Genomic DNA, 24,506 nt, shown 5'->3' on the forward strand with positions numbered 1-24,506 from the left:
GGGATGCTGAGTTTCTCAGTATGGTAGCTTGGGAACTGCAGGGTGTCACCCTTGTAGATGATGAAGCAGGATTTGAAGATGGTAGAGGCTTGCAGGGGGAGTCAGTAAATTTTGATGAGTGTCGGGTACAATATAAAATGAGAAGTGCAATATATTGTTGCATGATCAGAAGCAAGTAAAAAGTAAGGTGTGTCATTTCATTGCTGGTGTCAAAGTTAGCCAAGAGAGTAGGAGAAGGACACCTATATGACTTTGTTTTATTTTCAGAATTGTTCACACTGCAATGGCAGTAGTGCGATTTTGGACAACACAAGGATTTTTTGGTGAAAATCGAGCCAAATTGAAAATCACTCATAAAATGATTGGTTTGCAGATCTGTTGCAGTTTGCCTTATACCTAGATTCTCAAAGGATGTTGACGAGTATGGAAAGTGAGGCCCAATATTAGTTGGTGCTTCTCCAAGATGTTGGGATTAACCTTATGTTGATTTAGGAGGGGTACAATGAATGTGTGCTTGAGTTTCTGGGGCACAGCTCGCGTAGTAAAGTGAAGATTTGAAAAGTAGTGGGGGTTCAACAGTGGGCTGTCAAGTTGAGCACTGATACATCAAATACGTCCATTGGCATAAACACCAGTTTTAGGGATGACATGTTCTTTCCCACTTAGCTTTCTTCTGCTGTTTTCATATTTAGACCACCTCCTTCATTTGTGTTGCTGTGTCTATTGAAGTGGATACTAGATACATACTAGGTTAGTTTTTTTGATGGCAATCCCATATGTTAACTGTCCTGGCTGGGGTGCAACGTTCTTTATTTCCATTAAAAGGCAGCTAGGTTTGCCATAGGAAACATGATAAGTACATACAATCACAGTTTCCAAAGCAATACACATATAAACCACAAATATGCATGGCTATTTGTGGGTTTCCGGTAATATTATCCTCATATATATGGTCGCCATACATAATGTCTCCACAAAAAGATTGTGGCAACATTATATATGGTGACCATATATATGGGGTCAAGGGGAGCAGGGGTTGTGGGGTTTTTCCCCGCTACCCTTGAACGAAAAAATGTTTTGAGGGTTGCGGGGGGTGTCCCACCCATGTTCAATGTAATATTGTCCCTGCAAAAAACTTTTTTGCCTGGTGACATTTTTGCAGGGACATTATTACATGGAACCTATTTGTGAAGTGATACTAACTATACCATTTAGGTAATCATTTCACCCAGTGTCATACTGTGGCCAGACGGACTTCCGGATCATATTGGGAGAGGGGGCCTAAGGGGCGCCTATGAATCAGATACAGTGACAAGACAGCTTCCCGCAGCACTGCTACTCAATATGCACAGAAGCCGGCAAGCCTCGCGAAAGTGCAATGTGGTGCAGCCCCTTAAGGCGTGTGGTGATCAGTATGCACCTTGTAGTATTGTATGTTAAACAAAGCAACCATTGGAAGTTAGCAGTGGTCGCTGCCAATTGTTTTTAATTTCTCAACATAATTGCAGTACTATTTATTTTACATTGACCAAGATTTATGTGGTTTAAAGATGTTAAAACACAGTTGTATTGCCTTATTCATGCCCTTAGATTCACTGAATAGGTTTCATTCTGCGTTTTGGGTAGCACTATTGCATAACGCGTGATGTCATAAGGCTTGACACCAGGTGTTGAACAGGGAATGCACATGTAAGAGTTAAAGAGCATTCCCACTGTAACTGCTTAAGGAGTTAGGTGAGGGAGCTTGCAGTGATCTGAATGAATGAAGAAAAACCTCTAAATCATGACACTTTTTTGACAGAATACTTTTCTGGACAGACTGGGATGCCAATTTTCCTCGCATTGAATCTGCCTCCATGAGTGGCGCAGGAAGAAAGATTATTTACAAAGATATGGAGACGGGGGCCTGGCCGAACGGACTCACCATCGACCACTTTGAAAGGAGAATTGTATGGACAGATGCCAGGTAAATGATTGACATCCAATGCTTGTGACCATCAGAAGGATTGCAATATGTCCCATTCAGTTCTGTTCAGTTTCTGCGCACGCCCACAAACACATTCCATTGTTCTCTGTATGAACGGTCATGGAAAAAAAATGTGAGGTTAACTCATCATTCTTTTTAAAACAATTACTGGCCTTGGTATATTAAGTGTGATCATCCCAGCTGTTGAGTGCCGGAGCAGCCCTAGGGTGATTATAGCTTTTTATCTTTTTAAGACTTCTCCTGGCTTTGTCGAGTACAGTGACAAGTTATTAATAAAAAAGGGGAGAATATTCACAGCGACATTTATCATAACCGCATAACGGTGTCACTTGAGCCCTGCAGGTGTGCTTCTTTCCGCGCAGCTTTTCATGGCTGGGCTTGTCTTCCCCTAGGTCGGACGCCATTTATTCAGCGCTGTATGATGGATCTGGCAAGAGAGAGATCATTCGAGGCCATGAATATCTTTCACACCCGTTTGCCGTTTCCCTCTATGGGAATGAGGTGTATTGGACGGACTGGAGGACCAACACGTTGTCCAAAGCCAACAAATGGACCGGGCAAAACGTCAGCGTGATACAGAAAACAAGTGCACAGCCCTTTGATATACAAATCTATCACCCAAGCCGTCAGCCACAAGGTAAACCATCTCTTAACTTTCTTTTCTTGCAATGAAATACTGCCAACATCACCTATACAGAATACTGGTCATACAAGAAATCTACATACAAATGAGCATTGGACGTGTGGTAATATGTTGTAATGCCACTGTAATGATATTGGAAACAATTTAGAAAAGTACATGTATTTTTTGAATTTGTATATGTTTAAATGTCGCACTTGTTTGGCTAGTTCTCTTACACTCACATGTATGTAAACAAAGTGAAAATGAACATATGTATTCAATATATGTTTACAGTTGGTTTACATCATTTAAATATTTTTCAGCATTAACTAAATGAAGTGTCATGCAGTGCAGTCTGTGCCCACTGAGTTTAAAAACATAAACGCAATAAGAAATTACAGGATGAAGCATTATTGTTATGAATTTGACACTGTGATAAAAGCCTCACTTCATCAGTTCAAAATATATTGTGCAGTCAAAGTCATGTAGAACATGATTTAGAATACAATGTTCAGCCTGGCTGCATGATGTTATGTCTAGGTATACACAGTGTTTGTTGCATTGTGCGAGATGAAGAGTGCTCTAAACTTCTCGCTCATTTGATGTCAAGCATCCTTCCACATTTATCGATCTAAAAAAATAGATTCAAAGACAGGTTGAGTAGTTATGTGGGACTCTTGTTAAGGACACTTTATTTGCATACCTCAACATGCGTACCAGGGTTTGTCCTGTGTGGTCCGGGAGATAGAATTAATTTGCTAACATCTAAATGCGGCATGCTATGGTTTAAAAGAAAACGAAAATCATGTATTGTGCATTTTTAATGCATGATCTATTCAAACCCTTTTTTTAATCAAACATAAGAATGCAGTCCAAAGCGTTTGAGTAAAAGGACTTGTATGCATGTGTTTTTCCTTCCAACTCTAGTCGGTTCCATGTGATAATATCCCCGCAAAAATATCGCCATACAAAAATGTTGCCGTATTTTTACGCTGATATTACCCCATGGAACCTGCAGGGGACACCCCAGCAACCCCCATATATTTTTAAAGGGAGCGGGGGACACCCCCCGCAACTCCCCCACCCATTTACCCCATAAATTATCCCCACGAAAAATATTGCCTATGGCCGTTCCCGACGACCATATGTACGGCGATATTTTTGGTGGGGATATTATTGCCTCTGGCCAGCCTCAACGCTCTGTCAGCAAAAAGATGATCAACCAAACTAGTTTCGTTATAAGGCAGAATTTTGGCAGAACCTTCTTTGTTCTGGGTGTGCAAGTCGGGGATGCCAGAATCTGCAAGTTCCGGGTGTGCAAGTCGGGGATGCCAGAATCTGCAAGTTCCGGGTGTGCAAGTCGGGGATGCCAGAATCTGCAAGTGAGACCTCCCTATGTGAACAGTGCCTTGCTTGCAAGTCTTTTGAATAAACTCACCAAGATTTCCAACCCCACACCTGAAAATGAGCACCTGCGCTAACAAACAAACAATTGCTTCCTGAACCCCACAAAATAATAGCTGAAGAAATGATTCAACTGAACTTTACTCGACCATCTTAACTAACACTGTGACTGGTGACTGATAGCCATATACACTTGGGTCTTGTAAAACGACTGATAGAAGACCCATATGCATGATTTAGGACAATGCTAATATGACATATCAAAAGCTGATTATCTTAGGGGCTGTGTTAGAAACATTACCTATGGTTAAGAGAAAAGTAACACAAGTATCTCTCTAAACACAACAGATATACTGAAAACAAGTTAATATTTCCGAAATGCAAGTCTCACTTTTCTGATTTCCTTAGCAGCAAATGCAATGCAAAAAACAAGTCTCCAATGTTTAAGAAAGAAGCTTAACAGTTAAGCCATTTGAAGAGATGTCCAATACAATACTTTAGGACAGGATGCCCTTCTTCCACAAAGAAAATATGGGGCAGTGACGTCATTGAAACAAGGTGAATGTCATTGAAGACAAAAACGTACTTGAGCTTAATGCTTACATGTTGAAACAAAAACAAAATACAAATCATATAGGCCTAAAACAGAAGTCACGAATGAGTCCTCTCCCTGATACCTTTGTGAAATCAAGCTGTTCCTTAATATCGTAATTGTACCAGCAAAAGTCTTGTAATTTTCCCTTCTATCACCCTGCTAGAAAAACGTTTTACATAACAGAACACGGTATTGTAACACAAGAAAGATGGAATACCCACTTAAATGAAGAGTACTTATTTTACCAAGGCTCCTTTTTCTTATTAGGGTGAAAACAACAGAGTACAGCCAGTGCACGACCATGATGTGCTTAGACAGATTATGAAGATGTTCAAAGATGGGGAAGTAAACTGCATGGGAATATAGGTGTTTACCTGGCGCTCAGGCCAGTTTAAGCCTCAACCATAAAATGTACTCTGTTCAATGTTATGGGCGCATTCTTCCGTGGCAAAGTTCAGTAAAAGCACCCACCATGTAAAACATATTGTCCATTATTATATGGAATCACTGTGGAAGCAGGCAGAATAAAGATTTTCCATAATGTCTTACTAGAAAGTCTTAATTCTATTAAAGACACGGAGGCGAGCATTATGCTTCTCTTTCTTTTATTTAATTAATTAAGAAAGGCTCAGCAGCAAAAATATTTTCTTTAGTGCTTGGAAAATATGTAACTGAAAACATAAACAGGTAATCATGTCAAATGTCTTTAATAGTCCTGAAACACATAAAACTCCATTTCCCAGGAAGCCTGAGGAAAGTCCAACGTGATGTCACCAACATGTGACTAAATCCTCCAATGAGTAAGCATATCCCTCCATAAACAGTCCAGGATATGATGACACTTCCTCTTTCGAAGCTGTGAACTGTCCAGTAGAAAGTGTGAAACTGAAGCCATCTCATAGAAGTGAAAGTATCCCGAGTATTAGGCAGACTTGTCTGTTGACTCTGTCACGAGAGAAAAAATCGCAATCAGTTCATGTATATTACAACCCTAGTTCCCATATAGGGGTGGGAGAGAAATACATTGTTACTTCAATGAACAATACTGTATTCAAAATCAAGCAATCATTTTGCAATATATGTATAACCATTCAGAATGATGTGTTAAAATTTCTCGCCAGGTGGGATAATGCTCGCCTCCGTGTCTTTAATGGAATTAAGATTTTCTAGTAAGACATTATGGAACATCTTTATTCTATGTCAAGACCGGAGGCTCCCATTATGCTAGTTTAAAGCTTACTTACCACAACGGATGCCGGCTGTTCTACCGGTTTCAGGTAGAATTGCTTAAACACAGATTCACTTGCCCAGTCTGCCATTTTCATGATGTCGTCTAGTCGGATCCTGACTTGGAAGGCCTTGGAAGCCATGGCTCCTCTCACAGAGTGGGATCCGAAGTGCAAGGTATCTATTCCTGCTTGGGTCAAGGTCCACCGCACCCAGCGTGCTAGAGTTGGGGCGGAAACTGCTTTTTGAGGTTTGCGTAAAGCTATCAAAAGTTGCCCTTCTGGCGCGGTTCTGAGAGGCGCTGTAACCTCTTCGTAAGTCTTCAGGCATCTGACTAAGCAGAGCTTGGGCTGATCCTTGAAGGCAGGATAAGAGATCACTCTTGCGTTGCACTTAGTCCTTCTATGTATGTGAAATATAATGCCATCGGGGGAAAAGGTTCTGCCTGCTAGGTCTAAGGCTTTGACATCAGAAACTCTCCTGCAGGAGACGAGGCAGAGCAGTGTAGTGAGTTTGCCGGACAGGGCAGTGCGGGATAGTTCCTTATTATCTGGCCAGGACAGAAAAAGGTTGAGCACTTTGTTAACGTCCCAAAGCTTGCTGTAACGGGACGGAGGCGGGATTGTAAGTCTGATGCCCTTGAGTAGCCTGCACATTAGATGGTGCTCTCCTGCTGGAATTCCTTCTATAGGATTGTGGCCTGCTGAAATGGCAGAACGGTACGCGTTGACTTTTCTGTAGGCTAGACCTCTTTCTGCTAAGGATGCTAAGAAATTCAGAATTTCCTCTATAGGTGCTGAAACTGGATGTAGTCCTTTTTCTTGACACCAGTTTCTCCAGGCATTCCAAGAGTTAAAGTATCTTTTGAGAGTGGCAGGAGCCCAACTTTCTTCGATGAGGCTGACTGCCATGGGGGACACGCCTGGAACTCTCCACCTTGACCTGAAATCCTCCAGGCTGCCAGGGTCAGAGATCCGTGGAGGAGTAGAAGGTGACAATGTCCCGCTGGATCCAACAGGAGATCCGGAAATTGTGGTAGAAGGATTGGAAAATCCGAAGAAAGTTCCAGAAGAACTGGCTACCAGGTCTGAGCGGTCCAGACTGGTGCTATAAGAACCAATTCTGTTTGTTCCTGACGGACCTTCGCCAGGGTCCTCGCAATCATGTTGAAGGGGGGAAAGGCATAGTGCACCACTTCTGTCCAATGTTGGAGGAAAGCATCCGTCGCTGCTGGATCTGGATTCCAGCTGAAGAACACTGGAAGCTGAGTGTTCAGGCGAGAGCCAAACAGGTCCTTGGACATGGGACCCCATATTTGTTGAATTCGGAGGAAGACTTCTCTGTCCAGTCTCCAATCGCTGTAATCTGTCGTGTTCCGGGAGTATCAGTCTGCCACTACGTTCGTAAGGCCTGGCAGATACTCCGCTGTGACCGAAATCGGGTCTTGTAGACAGAAATGCCAAAAATCTTTGGCTAATTCCGCTAGCGGTCGAGATCTGGTGCCACCCAGATGATTGATGTATCTTACTGCAGAGACATTGTCCATTTTCAGTAAGATACAACAACTCACTTTGTCTTTGGCGAAGGAGCGTACTGCGAAGGAACCCGCCAAGAGCTCTAGGCAGTTTATATGCATATCGAGTTCTAGAGGAGACCAAGTTCCTTCTGTGGCTACTGAACCGCATCTCGCTCCCCAGCCGGAAAAGCTGGCATCTGACTCTATCACTATGTCTGGTGCAGACCCGAAGATAGCTCGGCCGTTCCAGGCCTCCATGTGCGTAAGCCACCAGTTGAGTTCTGTTCTTGCTTCCGGTGACAGAGTCATCCGTTGTGAATAAGAGAGACTGCGTCTTAGGTGTTGTCCTTTCAGTCTCTGTAACTCTCAATAATGCAGAGGTCCGGGAAAGATAGCTTGGACAGAGGAGGAGAGAAGTCCTATTACCCTTGCTAAATCCGAAAGAGAAATTTCTTCTCTCTGTAGAAGTCTGCGGATCTCCCGTTTCGTAGAATGTATCTTGGCAGTGGGAAGACGAAGGTGAGCTAACTCGGTGTCTACCACAAACCCTAGAAACTCTAGGCGTCTGGATGGAAAAAGGATTGATTTTTCCCAATTTATGAGGAATCCGAGACTGTGCAGTAGGTCTATGGCTAACCTGGTCTGTTGCTCTACCAGTGCTTGAGACTGAGCCATAAAGATCATATCGTCCAGGTATATGATCAGTCGAACGCCTTGTTCTCTTAAATGTGCTACTACCGGTCTCAGGAGTTTGGAGAAAGCCCAAGGAGCTGAAGAAAGACCGAAGGGCAGACTCGTAAATTCCCAGTTCTGAAGATTCCAAGAGAATCTCAGATAGATTGCGTGGTCCTGATGTATGGGTACCGCGAGGTACGCATCTTTCAGATCCAGACGCATAAGCCAGTCGTTGGGTCTCAGAAGGTCTCTGAGCATGTAAATACCCTCCATTTTGAAATGGCGGTAGACAATGAAATCGTTGAGAGCCTTCAGGTTTATCACTGGATGCACTTTCTCTTTTCTGCGTACCAGAAATATTGGACTGAAGAAACCGCCTTGGCTTGTATAGGGGCGAATTGCTTGTTTCTTCGCTAAACTGCGAATCTCTTTGTCTAATGCAACCTCGTCCTCTTTGGACATTGGAATGGGAATGGGACGAGCTGTTTGAAAGGGCTGTGCAAAGAATTCTAGGCACAAGCCGCGAACTGTATCTCTGACCCATGCGTCCCCTGATAAGGAATCCCAAGCATGAGCAAAAGGAGCTAGCCTCCCTCCTATAGGCATTTGCGGCGCTGGCGCTGCAATGGGTAGACTGACCTGTGGCTTGTTGTTGAGCTGGATATTGTCCGGCTTTCCTCCAACCGCGACCTCTTCCTCGCCCTCTCGATGGGAAGAAGGTATCTGTGCGATCTTGCCAGGCTTGTTGATCCCTGGGTTGTTGAGGTCTTCTATCGAAAGAGTATCGGCCGGAAGAGTGACCTCTGCCTCGTCCGGCCCTGGTGAAAATGTTTGTAGAAAAAACTCTTCTGATGGATGATTGCGCTTTGTCCAGCGCAGTGAAGGTGCCCACAAATTTTGAAATCTCCTTCATGAAGGAGTCTCCGAAAAGGAGACCCTGGGCTGCCGCTCCAGATTCCGAATCTGCTAACTCACTTAGCTTGGTGTCGATTTTATAGAGAATACCTTTGCAGCGCTTAGTTGATATGGCACAGCTGGCGCTTCCAAGCAAACATATGACTCTTTGAGCCCAACCTGATAGTATCAGAGGATCAATGGGTTCCTCTGTATTTATGGCTGCTTCAGCCAGGTCCATTATCTTTGCCAGTGGACCGGTGACGTCCAGCACTCGGTCTTGGCATGACTTCCAGGCACGATCGATGCCTTTACGTGGATCTTTAGTATTCTTTCCAAGAAAAGTGATCATTTTGGAGTCTAACTCCGGTGTCAGGGCCACCTTATCTGGGATCTCTGGGCGTGGACATTCTGCCCTGAGTCTTGCTCAGACTTCTTTGTCCAATGGCTTACGTAGCCTGTCTTTAATGTAGTCTGTCGTCCTAGAAGATGGTTCCCAGTGTGAAGACCTGGGGTGCACTAAGTCCTCTGGAGCAAACATCCCTTTTGAGGAAAGGGAATCTTTGGCTGGCTTATTAGGGATGGGGACTGCCGCAATCCCTGAGGTTGAGGGTTGTGACCCTATTGTCTGCGCATCTTCATCCGAAGAAACTGGAGATTGACTGTGACGGTCATATTCCTCTGGGTCAGAGCCCAGATGATATCTCTCTGGGTTAAAGGGTCCGAAGTCCCTGTTTTCTTCCTCATGGTAAGAGGGTTCGTCACCGGAAGGGAGTTCCTTCCTATTCAAAAAGGCCTTTTTCAGCCTGGAGAAGGCGTCTGATAGGGCAGCAGTGGCTGGTACTGGCAGGCTCGGGGTGGTCGTAGAGTCTTTACTCAGGCGAGCCGGTATACATCCCCCATCTAAAAGGTGCTTTCTTTTTTGTGTCTTTTTTCTTGGTAGGGATTTTTCTAGTAAATGCTCCTCCATGTAATCTAGGTGTTGCTGTATAGGCAGGAGTATTTCTGACACAGCTTTCTTGATGCTGGTCTCCACCGTGGAACCCAGTACTTTTTCCAGGCTGGAAGCCATAGCCACTTCATCAATATCCAAAGTATCTTCCTCGTATCCAGACCAATCCTGGCCCTCCTGAGGGAAGTACTGAGCTGCCATGTTGTTAGCACCTTTATATTACCCTACTTCTTTTTTTTTTTTTTTTAATATAATTATATATATATTTTTTTTTATATATGTGGGCAGACCACCTTCTCTCTATGCCCACAGTATGTAATGGGGAGTCTTGAATCAGCCCAGATCCAGAAGGGCATGAATCAGCTGTCTGCTGTCTCCCTTTATTTTCTTTCACTTAAATTGATGCTACAGCTTCTGGCACTCGCGATCGCTAAATTCGTTGTGAAATGCAACGGAAAAGCGATCGCGGGCACCAGAAAGCTGAGGAATGGACCTGCAGCAGCAGGTGCTCCCTCTGGTGACCGCGAGTGGAATCGCGGTCACACTGAGATTAAACAGCTGCTTCCCGAGGCCCGGCGACGCAAGCCGCCTCGGGAAGTGAAGCGGAATACGTTCGCGAGGGTCTGTGAAGACAGGCCCTCGCAAATAAAGAAAACGCGGCATGTAAAAGCCTAATGAGGCATAAACACCTTGCGCAGTAGTCTGCGACGCCAGCAGGAAGCAGCTGGTGTCGGAGATAATTCCAGTCACGCTCGACTGACGCGAGCGCGTCAGGCTGAAAGGAATTAACCCTTTAAATAACGTGCGAAAAACGCAGCGCATGTAAACATAAAATGTATATTAAAAATTCAGTACAATCAAGGTAAATTCAATACATATAAAGGAAACAACATAATCTAGAATATGAGGCACTTATCTCTTGCTGTGAGCAGCAAAGAAAGAGGAAGTGTCATCATATCCTCGACTGTTTATGGTGGGATATGCTTACTCATTGGAGGATTTAGTCACATGTTGGTGACATCACGTTGGACTTTCCTCAGGCTTCCTGGGAAATGGAGTTGTATGTGTTTCAGGACTGTTAAAGACATTTGACATGATTACCTGTTTATGTTTTCAGTTACATATTTTCCAAGCACTAAAGAAAATATTTTTGCTGCTGAGCCTTTCTTAATTAATTAAATAAAAGAAAGAGAAGCATAATGGGAGCCTCCGGTCTTGACATAGAATCCAAAGTGTTCCTGTCTCTCCACAATCTCAAAATCAGATGTTAATGTAGATGGTGTAGGTACATTTGCAAGGAGTGGGGAGACATGTAACGTGCATTTCCAGCTGTGTTCCCTGCTCTATTCAAGGGGACCCCACCAAACTGCCACCAAACTGGCCCATTCATGGATACACATTTGGAGATCTAGTAACCACATGTTTAGCCACATTCGGGCTATTACATGCACATAGTCATTCAGGGCCTACATGGTGAAACTACATTTCTTTTATCATAGATGTGAATATGAGTTTGCAGATACATTGTCCCTCTTATCATATTTCAGTGCATTCGATTGGGAATTACTCTAGATTGGGAGAGGCAGTTTTGTTTATTACCTAATTGCAGAAGAAGAAGATTTGTATTTAACACCACCAACTGTTATATAAAGAACTCAATATTCTTCTTTTTTTTTTTCCTCTGATTTCCAAGGCTATACCCAGGCACATAATGAACCTAATAATGTGAGCTACCTTGGCTAACCTCTCCTGTACTCGACCGATGCACTTCAATAAAGCGAAGAGAGATTCTTGAAATTAGCATTTAACGGCATTAACCCGGGGCTCCTCATCTTGTTAACTGTTTTCATTTTCAGCTGTGCGGCTAAACCATTCAAAGCCTATAAACCATTGTTGTCAAGGAACCTTGTAAATCAGCTGGTTAACCCGTACAGACTTCTCAATGGCAGTGTTGAAAATGTCCTTTAGGAGTCTATTAGGGCCCTGAGCAAACAACCAATGGCATGCATGTGTCGCCTCTTCCTCTGTAGAAACAACACCGGTCTCCAAATCTAATTTCATGTGATATGATAGTGTATTTATATCTCGCACATACTCACGTTTTTCATTCAGGTACAGGTGTAGATATTTATTATCAGACGTTTTACAAACCTTAATTAAAGTATATGCTTAGCTATTCAGAACACTCATCTGCAGAAACAAAAGGGAACATGCTGAAATGGGCAGTTGTTGGCACCAGAACAATTTGCTGTCAGCCCCTTCTTCTAAATATGAATTCCAAAAGTGAACTTCTTGAGAAGGAATGGAGGTATCCATGTTGGTCGTCAGTGTCACATTGAAGTCAAATAAGAACACCTTTATGAAAAATACACAATGCAAAGATGTACGGGTGGCTGGAGTCCCTTAGATGTTAGCAAGTGTTTCCCTGCATACAGATAGGCCATTGTGGAAAGACATTGTACCCAAGGTTTGGGAAACATTGTACAATAATCTGGCTTAATTCAGGGCGATGAGTTTAGTGGAATGTTCCATTTTAGAGACAATCACATGGTTTCTAGTAAATAATTGAATTCCTACCAATAGGAAATAGAGATGACCCGTTATAATGGCTGGTTAGTAGCTACTCACATTGAACACATTTTGGTCCCCGGCCTCATTGCCAAGGAAAGGTGTGGTTCCTTTGTTTATTCTCCACCAGCACTGATAAATGCTTCTACGGCAAGACCACAACAACTTTAATCGTGTTGCTTGGAAAAAAAATAAAAACGGGTCTTGCCTGAGACGATCTAGTTGAATAAAAGTCAAAATGTGTTTGTGGGTGTTGTTCCTTATACAATTCCACAGTGTTTCACGAATCTGGACCAGATTTTGCATAGTTAACTGTTAGGACACTCTGGACATTATTGGCTACATAACATTTGACACCCCACCACTTTCTCCAGATGTCAGCAAAGTCAAAATGTGTTTGTGGGTGTTGTTCCTTATACAATTCCACAGTGTTTCACTAATCTGGACCAGAATTTGCATAGTTAATTGTTAGGACACTCTGGACATTATTGGCTACATGACATTTGACACCCCTCCACTTTCTCCAGATGTCAGCAAAAATCAAAATTTGTGGGTTTGTGGCTTGGAGAAGCGTTATTCCATATACAATTCCACACTGTTTCGCCAGTCTGCACCAAATGTTGCATAGCTACATGTTAGGACCCTCTGGACATTACTGACTACATGAAATTTGGACAACCCAGCTCTTTCCCTGCATTTCAGCAAAAGTCAAAATGTGTTTTTGGGTTTGCGGCTTGACAAACCATTGTTCCTTATACAATTCCACACAGTTTCACCAATCTGCACCACATTTTGCACAGTTACCTGTTAGTACCCGATGGACATTATTGGATGCATGCCATGTGGACACTCCAGACCCTTTACCTGAATATCAGCACCTTCACACATGAGACAGTTGCCTGAAATCGGTGAAAAATCAATCTGGTTGTAGAAGGACTGATCTTGAAATCAGGAACAAAACTTGAGGTCCCAAATTGACCGCAAAAACTACCTTTCAAGGCCCTAGGATGCACAGTGTCCTGGACATTTGCACTGCAATGCACCACAATGAACTGCACCACACCAGAGTAAGGTGACAGGAGGGGAGAGAACACATATGTTCCCAGTATGTAGCAGCACGCCAACTCTTGCCTTCCCCCAATGTCTGCTACGGGATATGTCGGCTAGCCACACGCACCCATTCTCAGTGCATTTTACTTCAGAGTGCAAAGCAGATCAAGTGATAAGCAAATCAGAACAGTGTCCTACAGTACTTTGATTTTCAACGATTTATGAGAATGTTGTCATGTCTGTCTATAGAACCAGTTCGAAGAACTTGTACTTTTTGCTAGTGTATTCATAACACCTCAAGTGTGATGTTAGCTGTGGTGACCAAATTCACTAAGTGAGATGAAAGGAATACACATTCATCTCAATATTTTAGTGTCTCAAGAGGCAACTCCATGAAGCAGAGCATTGTTGCTTCTAATGTCTATGCCTGAATCTGTGGCAGCAGAACGTTCTCATCCATTTTGGCTCTAGGATATATATTTTTTTTCACTTTCTCTGGATGTATTATATGATAAACCAAACGTCATCAAAAACCAAAAGAACAGTGAGGTGGATTAGACAATCAAAGGCCAACAGAAGCTTAACAGATGCATGTTACAGCAGTCTTTATAAAAGAGTCTCTCACCCGCCCTAAAAAATGACTAAATAGGGAAAAACACCACACCAATTTAGCATTTGTACATCTTTTTTTGGATCGCTAGTAGTACTTTATGCTGCTATGAGTATTTTATTTACTCATTGTTTCACCAGAAGGAACCAATGAACTCACTCATGGTCATATGTCTTCCTTTGGATACTGCCTGGCACCTACTCCTGCTGTGATGGATTTCTTTTTGAGAGATACATCTACTTACGTATCATTATTACAGTGGAGAGCCACAACCATGGCTTTCCCCCTCCCCCCATCAAGGGGAAAATGTGTGCTATTGAGGGAGTTGTTTCCAGTCACCTGCCACTAAAATCAAGTGCGAAAAATACAAGTACCAGAATCCTCAGAGTCAATTAACTTGCCACACCTGAAAAAGAAATGTAGACATGGAGATTGATGGAGACATGAAAAAGTGCGTTTGGAGGAGAAGCTAATGACTGGTAACAGAGCGCCTGCCTTGCCAATTTTTAAACATACTTAAGTATCAATCAAGAAAAACATGGCATGTGGATACATTGGCCCTCATTACAACTTTTCCGGTCCCAAAACAATAGTGCCGGTAAGCTTATCGGCATCGTTGTTTCTGGACTAGCAAAGTACAAGTCTGGTAGGCGGGTGACCTCCCACCCGGCAGGTCTGACTTGCCGGATGGACCGGCACCTGCCCGCAGACTTTCCCTTTAATCATTTGTTAGTATTGCTTGGGCTCCTATATTCAATAATGTGTATGCCTCATTAATGGCTATTATAAAACAGAAAAGCCTATTTCGAATTCACTGTGTACTCCCATGTATTCCTGATCAAATGATATATTTGTTTCCAGCTTCAGCTGCTTTGGAAAAAATGTTTCTCTCAGCAGGTGCTGTGCATCGAGATGGTCGACTCGATGTCCCTCCGTGGCTTTCATCTCAGCTGATGTTATCGTCGAGTACATACACCAATTGCAGCGCCCGTTGGCTTCCGTTGTTTTTCTGATAATGCGATTGCTTTGAGAATTAGAGCATGCATCAGCTCTGAATACTCCAAAGACAGGCTTCAAAAAGTGCCAAAATAGGGGCTCAAAAATGTGTATCATGGACAATCATAAAATATGGTGCCTGGGCATGTAACCGCTGACTCTCTATCCTGTCAGTCGATGGCAGGTAAGGCCTTAAAAGAACGTAATGCTGGGGAGTGGGTAGGATTGTCCCCAAATCACTGTCCAATCCTTCAAAATATGGATCATCCCATAAATTCATCCCATAAAAAAGGTCAAAAAAACAATCCCACTCCAACAGGCCTCTTTCACCTCAAAAGATAAGAAAAGTGGCCATGCTATGGTCGATGACAAGCATAAGGCCCAGGCAAAACCCTGCGCGCCCTCGTGCCCGGATCATAAGCCTAAGACTTCTGAAGAGTCTTTGAGTACTCGATTAGATGAGAAATCGCAGAAAAAACCTTTGAATCGAGGGTCGAGTCCCTCGGAGCACAAGTTATAGGCCAACTCATCGATTCCATTGATGCCACTGACGTCGACACAATTGATGCCATCCATGCTGATACTAAAAACATTGACACTTATTGTACATTCATCGACTCCTCTGCCTCAAAAGAGACAGAAACATGTTTTTAAACCTCAACCTAAAAGGGATTTTTTCAGGTCCTTGACATCAATACATTAGGGCTATGAAATATCAGATGAAACCCCTCCAAGTGGTCTTCAATTGGATGCCTCTAATATTCATAGGTAAACTAATGTCCCTGAATGAAACATTTCAGAAGAGACCAGGGTTATGGAGATACATCCCACCCTACATACAGCTAGTGTGGTAGACACCTCCGCAGAGCTAGATTTTGGGAAACCGGACTTGGCTGATTATGCGGATGCAACATACAGAAGCATAATGGCCAGAGTGGTAGAATTCCTTGGACAGAGTAGACCAGCTCCTTCATTTTAGCAAGACGATCTTACAGACATATTAGACAAAGGTCCTCAATATGACCCACATATTACCATTTCATGAGCCACTATAAAAATGTGTTGCAGCAAACTGGGAGGCTCCAGAGTCCAACCCTGCAGTAAATAAAAATCTGACAAAAAAATAAAGGCCATCCAGTTGAAACCCTGGCTGCCAGTCAATACATCTAACTCCAGAAGGTCATGTAGTGCAAGCAGCTACATCGGCCTCTAAGCAAATTGCATACCCAACAATATCCCCTGATAAGGATGATAAGTGCATTGACTCATGAGCAAAGAAAGTGTTTTCAGCTGCCATCATGGCTTTAAAGTCTGCTAATGCTACCTGTGCTCTTGCAAAGTTCACGTGCCGGCTGATCACATCCCTGAAGGTGAGGATGTTTGGTTTGTTTGTTTGTTTTATTTGCTTATAAAGTGTGCCGAACCCAGGGATATCTGGGCCCATTGCTTCAGAACAACATGGTATTAATACATACAATTAGAGTTATGCTTACTAAACAGGTAATATACAAGAAGCATAAAATTAATAGAATATGGTACAACATGGTTAGGTAATGCATACAGTATGAGTTATGCTTACTAAATAGGTAATATACAGGAAGCATAGGAGTAATACAATGTAAGTGGTTAGGAGAATATGCAAGAATGTGCAGCAACAGTAATGACAGGTAATATACAAGAATATACAGCAACAGTAATGCCAGGTATTATACAAGAATGTACGGGAGAGAAGCGGAGTGGTGGTAGTGTCATACTTAGTTGGCTTGTGAGGCTAGCCAAGATTTTACTTTGTGTCGGAAGGATAGGAACATACTGTCTAATATGAGAACCAGCGGTAGTGTGTTCCAAGCTTTGGCTGTGAGCACAGAGAAGCTGCATCCTCCTGCTTTGGATAACCTGAATTTGGGAATGTTGAGGCAGTGTGTGTAGGTGGCTCTAGTCAGTCTGGCGGATTCATTCCTTCAAAATGTATCAGTCAGAAACTTAGGGGCCGAGTTGTTGAGGCATTTATGGGTGATCATGAGAGTTCTGAACGTGATTCTGTCTTGGATGGGGAGCCAATTTGTGTTGCATCTGATTTGTGAGATGTGATGGGACCGTGGAATGTTGATGGCAGAGCAGAGGGCATTGTTCTGCAGTATTTGCAGCTTGTGCAGGTTTCTTTGACTAGTGCCTAGATAGAGGGTGTTGCAATAGTCCAGTTTGGTCATTATCAGGGCTCTTGCGATGGTGATACAGTTATTTTTGGTTAGAAAGTGTCTGCAGGCATTTATTAGTTTTGAGGTGTAGGCTGATGAGGAGGAGGTGGCGTTGACTTGTCTTTGTAGGGTTAGGGCTGAATCAAGATTAAAACCTAAGGTTTTTGCTTCATTGTCCACTTTGATTAGATTGCCATCAATGTTGAAGGCAGTGTAGTTGGGGCCGAGTTTAGTGAGTCTCAATTTTGATCCGATGAGTAATAGCTGAGTTTTCTCGTCATTGAGACATAAACCATGCATAGCCATCCAGGACTGGATGTTACTGTAGATGTTATTTAGAAGAGTGGAGCCTGTTTGATAGTCGCCTGAGAGTGTGATGAGAATTTGCGAATTGGCGGCATAGTTGGTATTTGATAAGCCAAGATTGTCTATTAGGTCAAATAGGATCTTTGTAAATATATTGTATAGAGTAAGTGAGACACAGGAGCCTTTTGGGACTCTGCATGAGATGGGGGCTGGGTCGGCTGAAGCATTGGAGGAGAAGACCCTCATGGATCTGTCCGAGAGGAAGGAATTGGACCAGGCTGCTGCTTTGTTGGAAAAGGTGGCTGCTGTGATTAGATGATTGGTTAGGATCCTGTGGTCGACGAGATCGAAAGTTGTCGATAGCTCCAGTAGGAGGAGTAAGGCAGGTTTTCTGTTGTCTCTTGCCTCATCATTTGGATTTTCAAATGCGAAAGGGCATGGCTCTGTCCTGTGTCTAGTGCAAAAGCCGGATTGGCTGAGGCCCAGGAGGTTGTTGGACTCGAGGTGGTTTTGGATTTGGATATAGGCTGCTTTGTCCAAGATTTTTTAAAGGAATGGCACAGTAGTTATTGGTCGGCAGTTAGTTGGGATGTTAGTGTTGAGGTTAGGCTTTTTGGGCAACAGAATGACCCAGGCATCCTTGATGTTTTTTGGGACAGAGCAGGAGGCGAAGGAGGCATTTATGAAGGAGGTGATGAAGGAGGCAACATTGTTGGCTCCTTTTTTTATGATTGAAACAGGGCATATGTGTCCTTGGCATTTAGAAGGCTTGAGATTTTAATGATGGACCCTATTTCTAGGGCCGAGACTGAGGTGAATTTGAATGCCTTGGTTCTTGTGCCAGGCAGGTGCGATCGAGGGGTCGGCTTAGGCTGAAGGTTGCTTAGCTTGCTGTGTTTGCTGGTGGCCAGTAGGCAGGATGTTTTGGTTTTGATTGTGGCTTGTAGTAAAGCAATTTTGTTTAGTAGGGCCTGATGAATATTCTCACACCAGCGTGTATCTTTTATGCAGGTATCTGTGGTAGCTATGGGTTTTTCCAATTCTTTGAGGATTGTGAATAATTCCTTGGTGTTGAATTTGGCATTAGTGATTCTGTTGTTGTAGTTTTCCTTGTTAGTATTAACGATTGTGGTTTTGTACACCGTGGAGGCTGTAGTAAATTCAGTCTTATTCTGAGCTGATGGATTATTTTTCCACGCTGCCTTTGCGTCTCTTTTGCTTTTGTGTAGAGTTTTCAGTTCTATCGAGAACTATTTGTTCAGATGAGTGCAAGGTTTGGCTTTCCTAAGTTTAAGGGGGGCTAGCTAGTCAAGGGCCTAGAGGAGATTTTAAATGTAGGTTTCTACCATTTTGAAGAATCTAGATCGGGGGACAGCTGTTGCGTGGTGATGGGTTTCAGTAACAGTAGTAAGCTGTCTAAGGAGATGAGTCAGTTATTTCTGGTTAGGGCTGGAGGGGCTTGGGTGTCCTTAGGTGAGGCTTGTTTGGAATCGTAAATTTCAAAGGTAATTATATTGTGGTCGGACTAGGCGCAAGGCGAGTTTGAGAGAATTTTGGTATTGCAGTTGAGGTCAGCAATCCATTCTAGGATTCTGCCTTTACTGTGTGTCGGATCAGAGATGCGTAGAGAGAGGCCTAGTTCTGTAATGGTGTTTTGGATGCTTAGGGCATTGGAGTCTGTTTTTTCGTATATGCCAAGATTTAGATCACCAAGAAGGTGGCTGTTTCAGTCTTCTTCAATTTTGGAGAGTGGGCTGGGGGGCCTATATAGAATGTGGATGAGCAGGAGCCGCTCTGGTGAAAGGGGAAGCTTTATGGACAGTAGTTCCCCGGAAAGGGTTGGTGTGGAGTTGCTGACTCTAATATCCATTGAGTTGTTTGCTATGATGGCTATTCCACCTCCTCTTTTGACATTCTATCAGTCCTGATGATGGTGTACCCGTCGGAAACAGCTAGCATAAGAGAGGGGCCTGCTGCCAGATATAACCAAGTTTCTGTGATCACTTAGAAGTCGAGATCATTAGTTGAGATGAGTTCCGATATGTCTAGGGCATGGGCGATAAGCAATCTGGCGTTTAAAAGAGCAGTTTTGAGGGTGGTGGCATAAAGTTGTGCTGGATCTGTGGAAGATATGTCTTGTGGATGTTGTGAGAGATGTGGAGTCGACGAGGATATATCTTTGCTGAGTGTATTGGGGATGTATGTATTGGGAGTAGCTAGGACTGTGGGAGTGTTGTGTTGTGCTCTGTGGTGTGTGATGGTGCGGTAGCCTAGACTTTTATTTCTGTAAGTGTTGGAACAGGGAAGCTTGGGGATGTCGTGTACCATGGTGTGCATGCTGATACTGAAGGGATGTGTCGGGTAGTACGCTTGGATGGGTCTGAATTGGACTCTAATATTTACATGGAGGATAGACTGATTAGCGGTGCAGAGGGTGAGGTAGCTGAGGAGTATGACCAATTTCAAGGCACATATTGCAATGGCAGGTTAAGCGTTGGGTGCAGAAAGCTATGATGTGGATTGACTAGGCGAGGTGCGCTAGGTGGCTCGACGTGTGGGGTGTGCAGCTATTGCTGAGACAGTAATGGTAGTTATTGAAGGTGAACTTCAGTGAAAGTAGTCCAATAGATGGAGGTGCCGTGGTCTGTTGTGTCAGGGGTGAGCTTGAATAGTAGGTAGATAGGCCGAACATGCATACCTGAGTCACAGGAGCTAGCAGTGTGAGCTAAGTTGTGGCATGTGATATTCCTGCTTTGGTGGCAGGAAGCGAGTGAAGCAGTATCAACAGGCAGTAGAGCAAGGTGAATAGAAGGGCAGCTGGTTAGCAGGCAAGCATTAAAGCATAGCATGTGATGGTTGATTGTGGTGCCAAAGATAGTGATCAAGCAATGGTATCAGGCGTATAATCGGTAGTAACGGTCACAACAATAGCAGAGGTTCAATTACACTGTAAGGGCTGAGGCAGTAACGGGTACACTTGTGCATAGAGTGAACTTACATGTGCTGGTTAAATGACATGCATGGTGATGCATGTGGGAGCGGCGAGAAGTACATACAGATGCAGCATATTGGTACTCATAACACAGTGCAAGCAATATAGAACGTTATGGGTCATTAGATACAGAGTTTATAAACACATAAGTTGAAAACTGACTACTGGAGCGGAGCCGGGGGCCTCCCGGTGACGTAACCTAAAGAGTCATGTAGCAGTGACAATGGAGGTCATGAGGTTTGCATGGGGCATTCGAACTCACGTAGTCTTTAGCAAATGTTAATGGACTCCTGATAGCGCTGGTTACTCTTTGTGCATGCGGTGTGGCAGGGCAGCTTCAACAGAGAATCACCGTAGATGATGGCGTATATGGGATAAACAAAGTACCTGAGGAGGGTTGGTTATCAGGAAATGGTAGTACATCATGGTGCAGGGTCTCGGGCAGATGGCTGGGATGGCTAGGACAGGCTCGGACAGGATACAGCCTTCGTTCAGCGGGGCCTTAGTGAGGGCAGGCCGGCTAACACCTGTCGGCATGTGATTGGCCCCTTAGTAGGCAGGGGTGGCCAATGGGGGAAGCCAACGGGCCTGGGTGGGTGTGAGGCAGGGAATGGTGGATGGCTAGGACTGTCAGGCCACCATCTTGGAAAGGGCACCCTCGTGCACCTCCACAAAGGAGCACTGAAATAAGTTGATTTAATGCTGCATAGCGTTAATATGCAGTCTATAGCAGATATTCCTCACCATGAAGTTGTAAATGCGCGTTCAGCCGCACTTTCTGAAACAAAAAGTTTCCACAGGCGGCTAAATAAGCTCATAGGCTTACTGCAATGTTGGAAGAAGCTCCAGCCTCTCCTCCCGCATGTGGCACTGCTCCAGCAGTGTTGCTTGGAGCTCCTGCTCCTCCGCTGATGTGGCTTCATGAAACTGATAAGGGATGGCAAGGAGGCCATGTGACAGTCTCTGCAATCAGGTCTGAGCACTGATTACAACTTCAGCACCTTTTTCCTGTGCCTCCTAGGTGCGAGGCTCATCCCTCATACCTCCAGCCCCAAGACCGCAAGGAGATACTATCTGGCCCGGCGAGGCCATTTGCAAGATGGCCATCACTTCCTGACTTTTTCTGCATGCATCGTGCCTGGAGGCTGATTCGATTGGTCTGCTTACTTGTTATTCCCAGCAGCCAATGGAGCCGGATGGCGAATGCCAGCCTCCACTCAAGGGCTGCACTTAAAGGGCATGAGGAAGCCTGTCTGGACCCTTTTCCTGCTCCACGTAGGTGTGAGACTCATCCCTTATACCTCCAGCCCCAAGACCGTATGGTGATACTCTCTGGCCCGGTGAGGCCGTTTCCAAGATGGCCGTCACTGCCTGTCCTTGTTTGCACACATCGTGCCTGGGGGCTGATGTGATGATCTGCTTACTTGTTATACCCAGCAGCCAATGGAGCCGGATGGTGAACTCCGGCCTCCACTCAAGGGCTCCAATCAAGGGGCATGAGGAAGCCTGCCTGAGCCCTTTTCCTGCTCCTCCTAGGTGCACGGCTCATCCCTCATACCTCCAGCCCCAAGACCGTATGGAGATACTCTCTGGCCCGGTGAGGCCATTTCCAAGATGGCCGTCACTGCCTGTTCTTGTTTGCAAGCATTGTGCCTGGGGGCTAATACGATGGTCTGCTTACTTGTTCTACCCGGCAGCCAATGGAGCCAGATGACGAAATGTGGCTTCCACTCAAGAGCTTCACTTAAGGGGCATGAGGAAGCCTGTCTGAGCCCTTTTCCTGCTCCTCCTAGGTGCATGGCTCATCCCGCATACCTCCAGCCCCAAGACTGCAAGGAGATGCTCTCTGGCCCGGCGAGGCCGTTTCCAAGATGGCCATCACTGCCTCACCTTGTCTGCACACATTGTGCCTGGAGGCTAACACAATTGGTCTGCATACTCGTTAGACCTGGCAGCCAATGGAGCCGGGTGGTGAACTCCGGCCTCCACTCAAGGGTTGCACTCAAGGGGCATGAGGAAGCCTGTCTGAGCCCTTTTCCTGCTCCTCCTAGGTGTGCGGCTCATCCCTCATACCTCCAGCCCCAAGACTGCATGAAGATGCTCTCTGGCCCGGCAAGGCCGTTTCCAAGATGGCCATCACTGCCTGCCCTTGTCTGCACGCATCGTGCCTGGAGGCTGATACAATTGGTCTGCATACTTGTTAGACCTGGAAGCCAAAGGAGCCAGATGACGAACGCCAGCCTCCACTCAAGGGCCGCACTTAAGGGGCATGAGGAAGCCTGTCTGGGCCTGTCTTGTCCCTGGAGGACCCTGGTGGCCCTATCTCTACTCCAGAAATTCAACTGACCCTGGACCCCTGATCGCTCTGGAATCGTCATCCTACGCTGGTAAGACTTCCACCACCCAACAATGCAGATATCGAATGTAGTACAACAGTATTATATCCCCTTCTTCAACCCTTATACCCTGGATCTGCTGCCTCTTCAGCTCCCTCACTAAATTGTCATCTCTAAGACGCCCGACTTTACGGCCTATTCTCCGTTACTCCATTTCCCGCTTGAACTCATCGCAACTCAATGACCCCCTGCTGCATCTCATGCCCATCCAACTACCCTTGGCTCGTTCCACACCTTTTGTATCCTTTACCCCCACACCATCACAGCGACTCCTGATCCTGTCCTAGACCTTGCCACCCAGCTGCTAATGAATATTATTACTCCTATTGTAAGACACATTACTCATCATACCTGCATATGTACCAACCACTCCACCCGTTGGACTACCCGCATTAACATTATACCATGTCCCGTATATGCATTTGGCAGCACGTGGTATAGCCTTGCCTTACTCTGTTTTGCACTTTACTATGACCTATATATGAAAACTGATGTAGCTCCCCACAACAAGAGGAGTAGCTTTGCGAGACTGTATGTCTGCACCTACCATAATCTTTGTAAGCACTTTCTGTAACTAGCACCTAGATACCTCAGTGTTTTGTGCTCTGTAAAAAATGCAAAACTAAACAAATAAATAAATCATCAGGGGCATGGCAGCAAGCACTGTCATACACAGATTTGCGTGGTTGAGGAAGTCAGGGTTTGCACATGATGTATGATCTGGCCACCTCAAGCATGCCCTTTGATGATTCCCATTTATTTGGTAATAAGGCTTACGAAAGCTGAAGACCTCAAAGGCGGCAGCAAGTTTTTAGGTACCACCGTAAGGCAGCCACAGCCTTTTCACCCCAGCAGATCATTTTATAGGGCTAGGTCTTTTTGCTACTACTTCTCAGTTGGAAGAGCAAGAGGACAGGCTGGTCATAGAGGACAAAGAAGATTCCCTCGTGGTGGACGAGGAAGAAGTGCAAAGCCCATCCAAGCAGAAACATCTTTAGCATCAGCTGCTGCTTTAACTGCCTCAAAACCACTCTGAGGTCTTGACTGATGACGACCCGGTGGGAGGCAGACTGTCACAGCATCTGAAAGAATGGTGAGGTATTACTTTGGATACATGGGCACTGGCACTGGAAACAGTAGCCCAGGGTTACTGCCTCCCCTTTATACAGAGACCTCGTGATCATCCTTCGGGAAGGCATTTGCTAAATGTTACACATCATTTCTGTTGCAGGAAACGTTGACCCTGCTAGAGGAAGGTGCTATAGAACCAGTACTTGTGATGGAAAGGAGCAAAGGATGGCATTCTCCATATGTCCTAATCCCCAAGAAGGACTGAGGACTGAGACCAATCTTGGACTTGAGATACTTGAACATGTTCCTCAGGAAGGACAAGTTCAAGATAGTCACATTTTCTCAGATACTTCAGGCCCTCCATTTCCATGATTGGATGGTGTCATTTGACCTTCAGGATGCTTACTTTCATGTGCCAATCCATCATGAGCACAGGAAGTACTTGAG

At 44.6% G+C, this 24,506-nt stretch overlaps 1 protein-coding gene across 3 annotated transcripts in view; it reads left to right on the top strand.

Moving 5' to 3' along the window:
- LRP1B (LDL receptor related protein 1B) overlaps positions 1-24,506 on the top strand; it is a 4,835,697-nt gene that overhangs the window by 2,849,247 nt on the left and 1,961,944 nt on the right. For all 3 annotated transcript variants that reach the window (XM_069616528.1, XM_069616527.1, XM_069616526.1), the window contains exons 26-27: positions 1,802-1,966; positions 2,380-2,624. In XM_069616528.1, coding sequence (XP_069472629.1) covers positions 1,802-1,966; positions 2,380-2,624 — 410 coding nt within the window. The remainder of the gene's footprint in view (positions 1-1,801; positions 1,967-2,379; positions 2,625-24,506) is intronic.

Source organism: Ambystoma mexicanum, chromosome 9, assembly GCF_040938575.1.
Source record: "Ambystoma mexicanum isolate Mex_15411 chromosome 9, UKY_AmexF1_1, whole genome shotgun sequence".
Lineage (NCBI taxonomy): Eukaryota > Metazoa > Chordata > Amphibia > Caudata > Ambystomatidae > Ambystoma > Ambystoma mexicanum.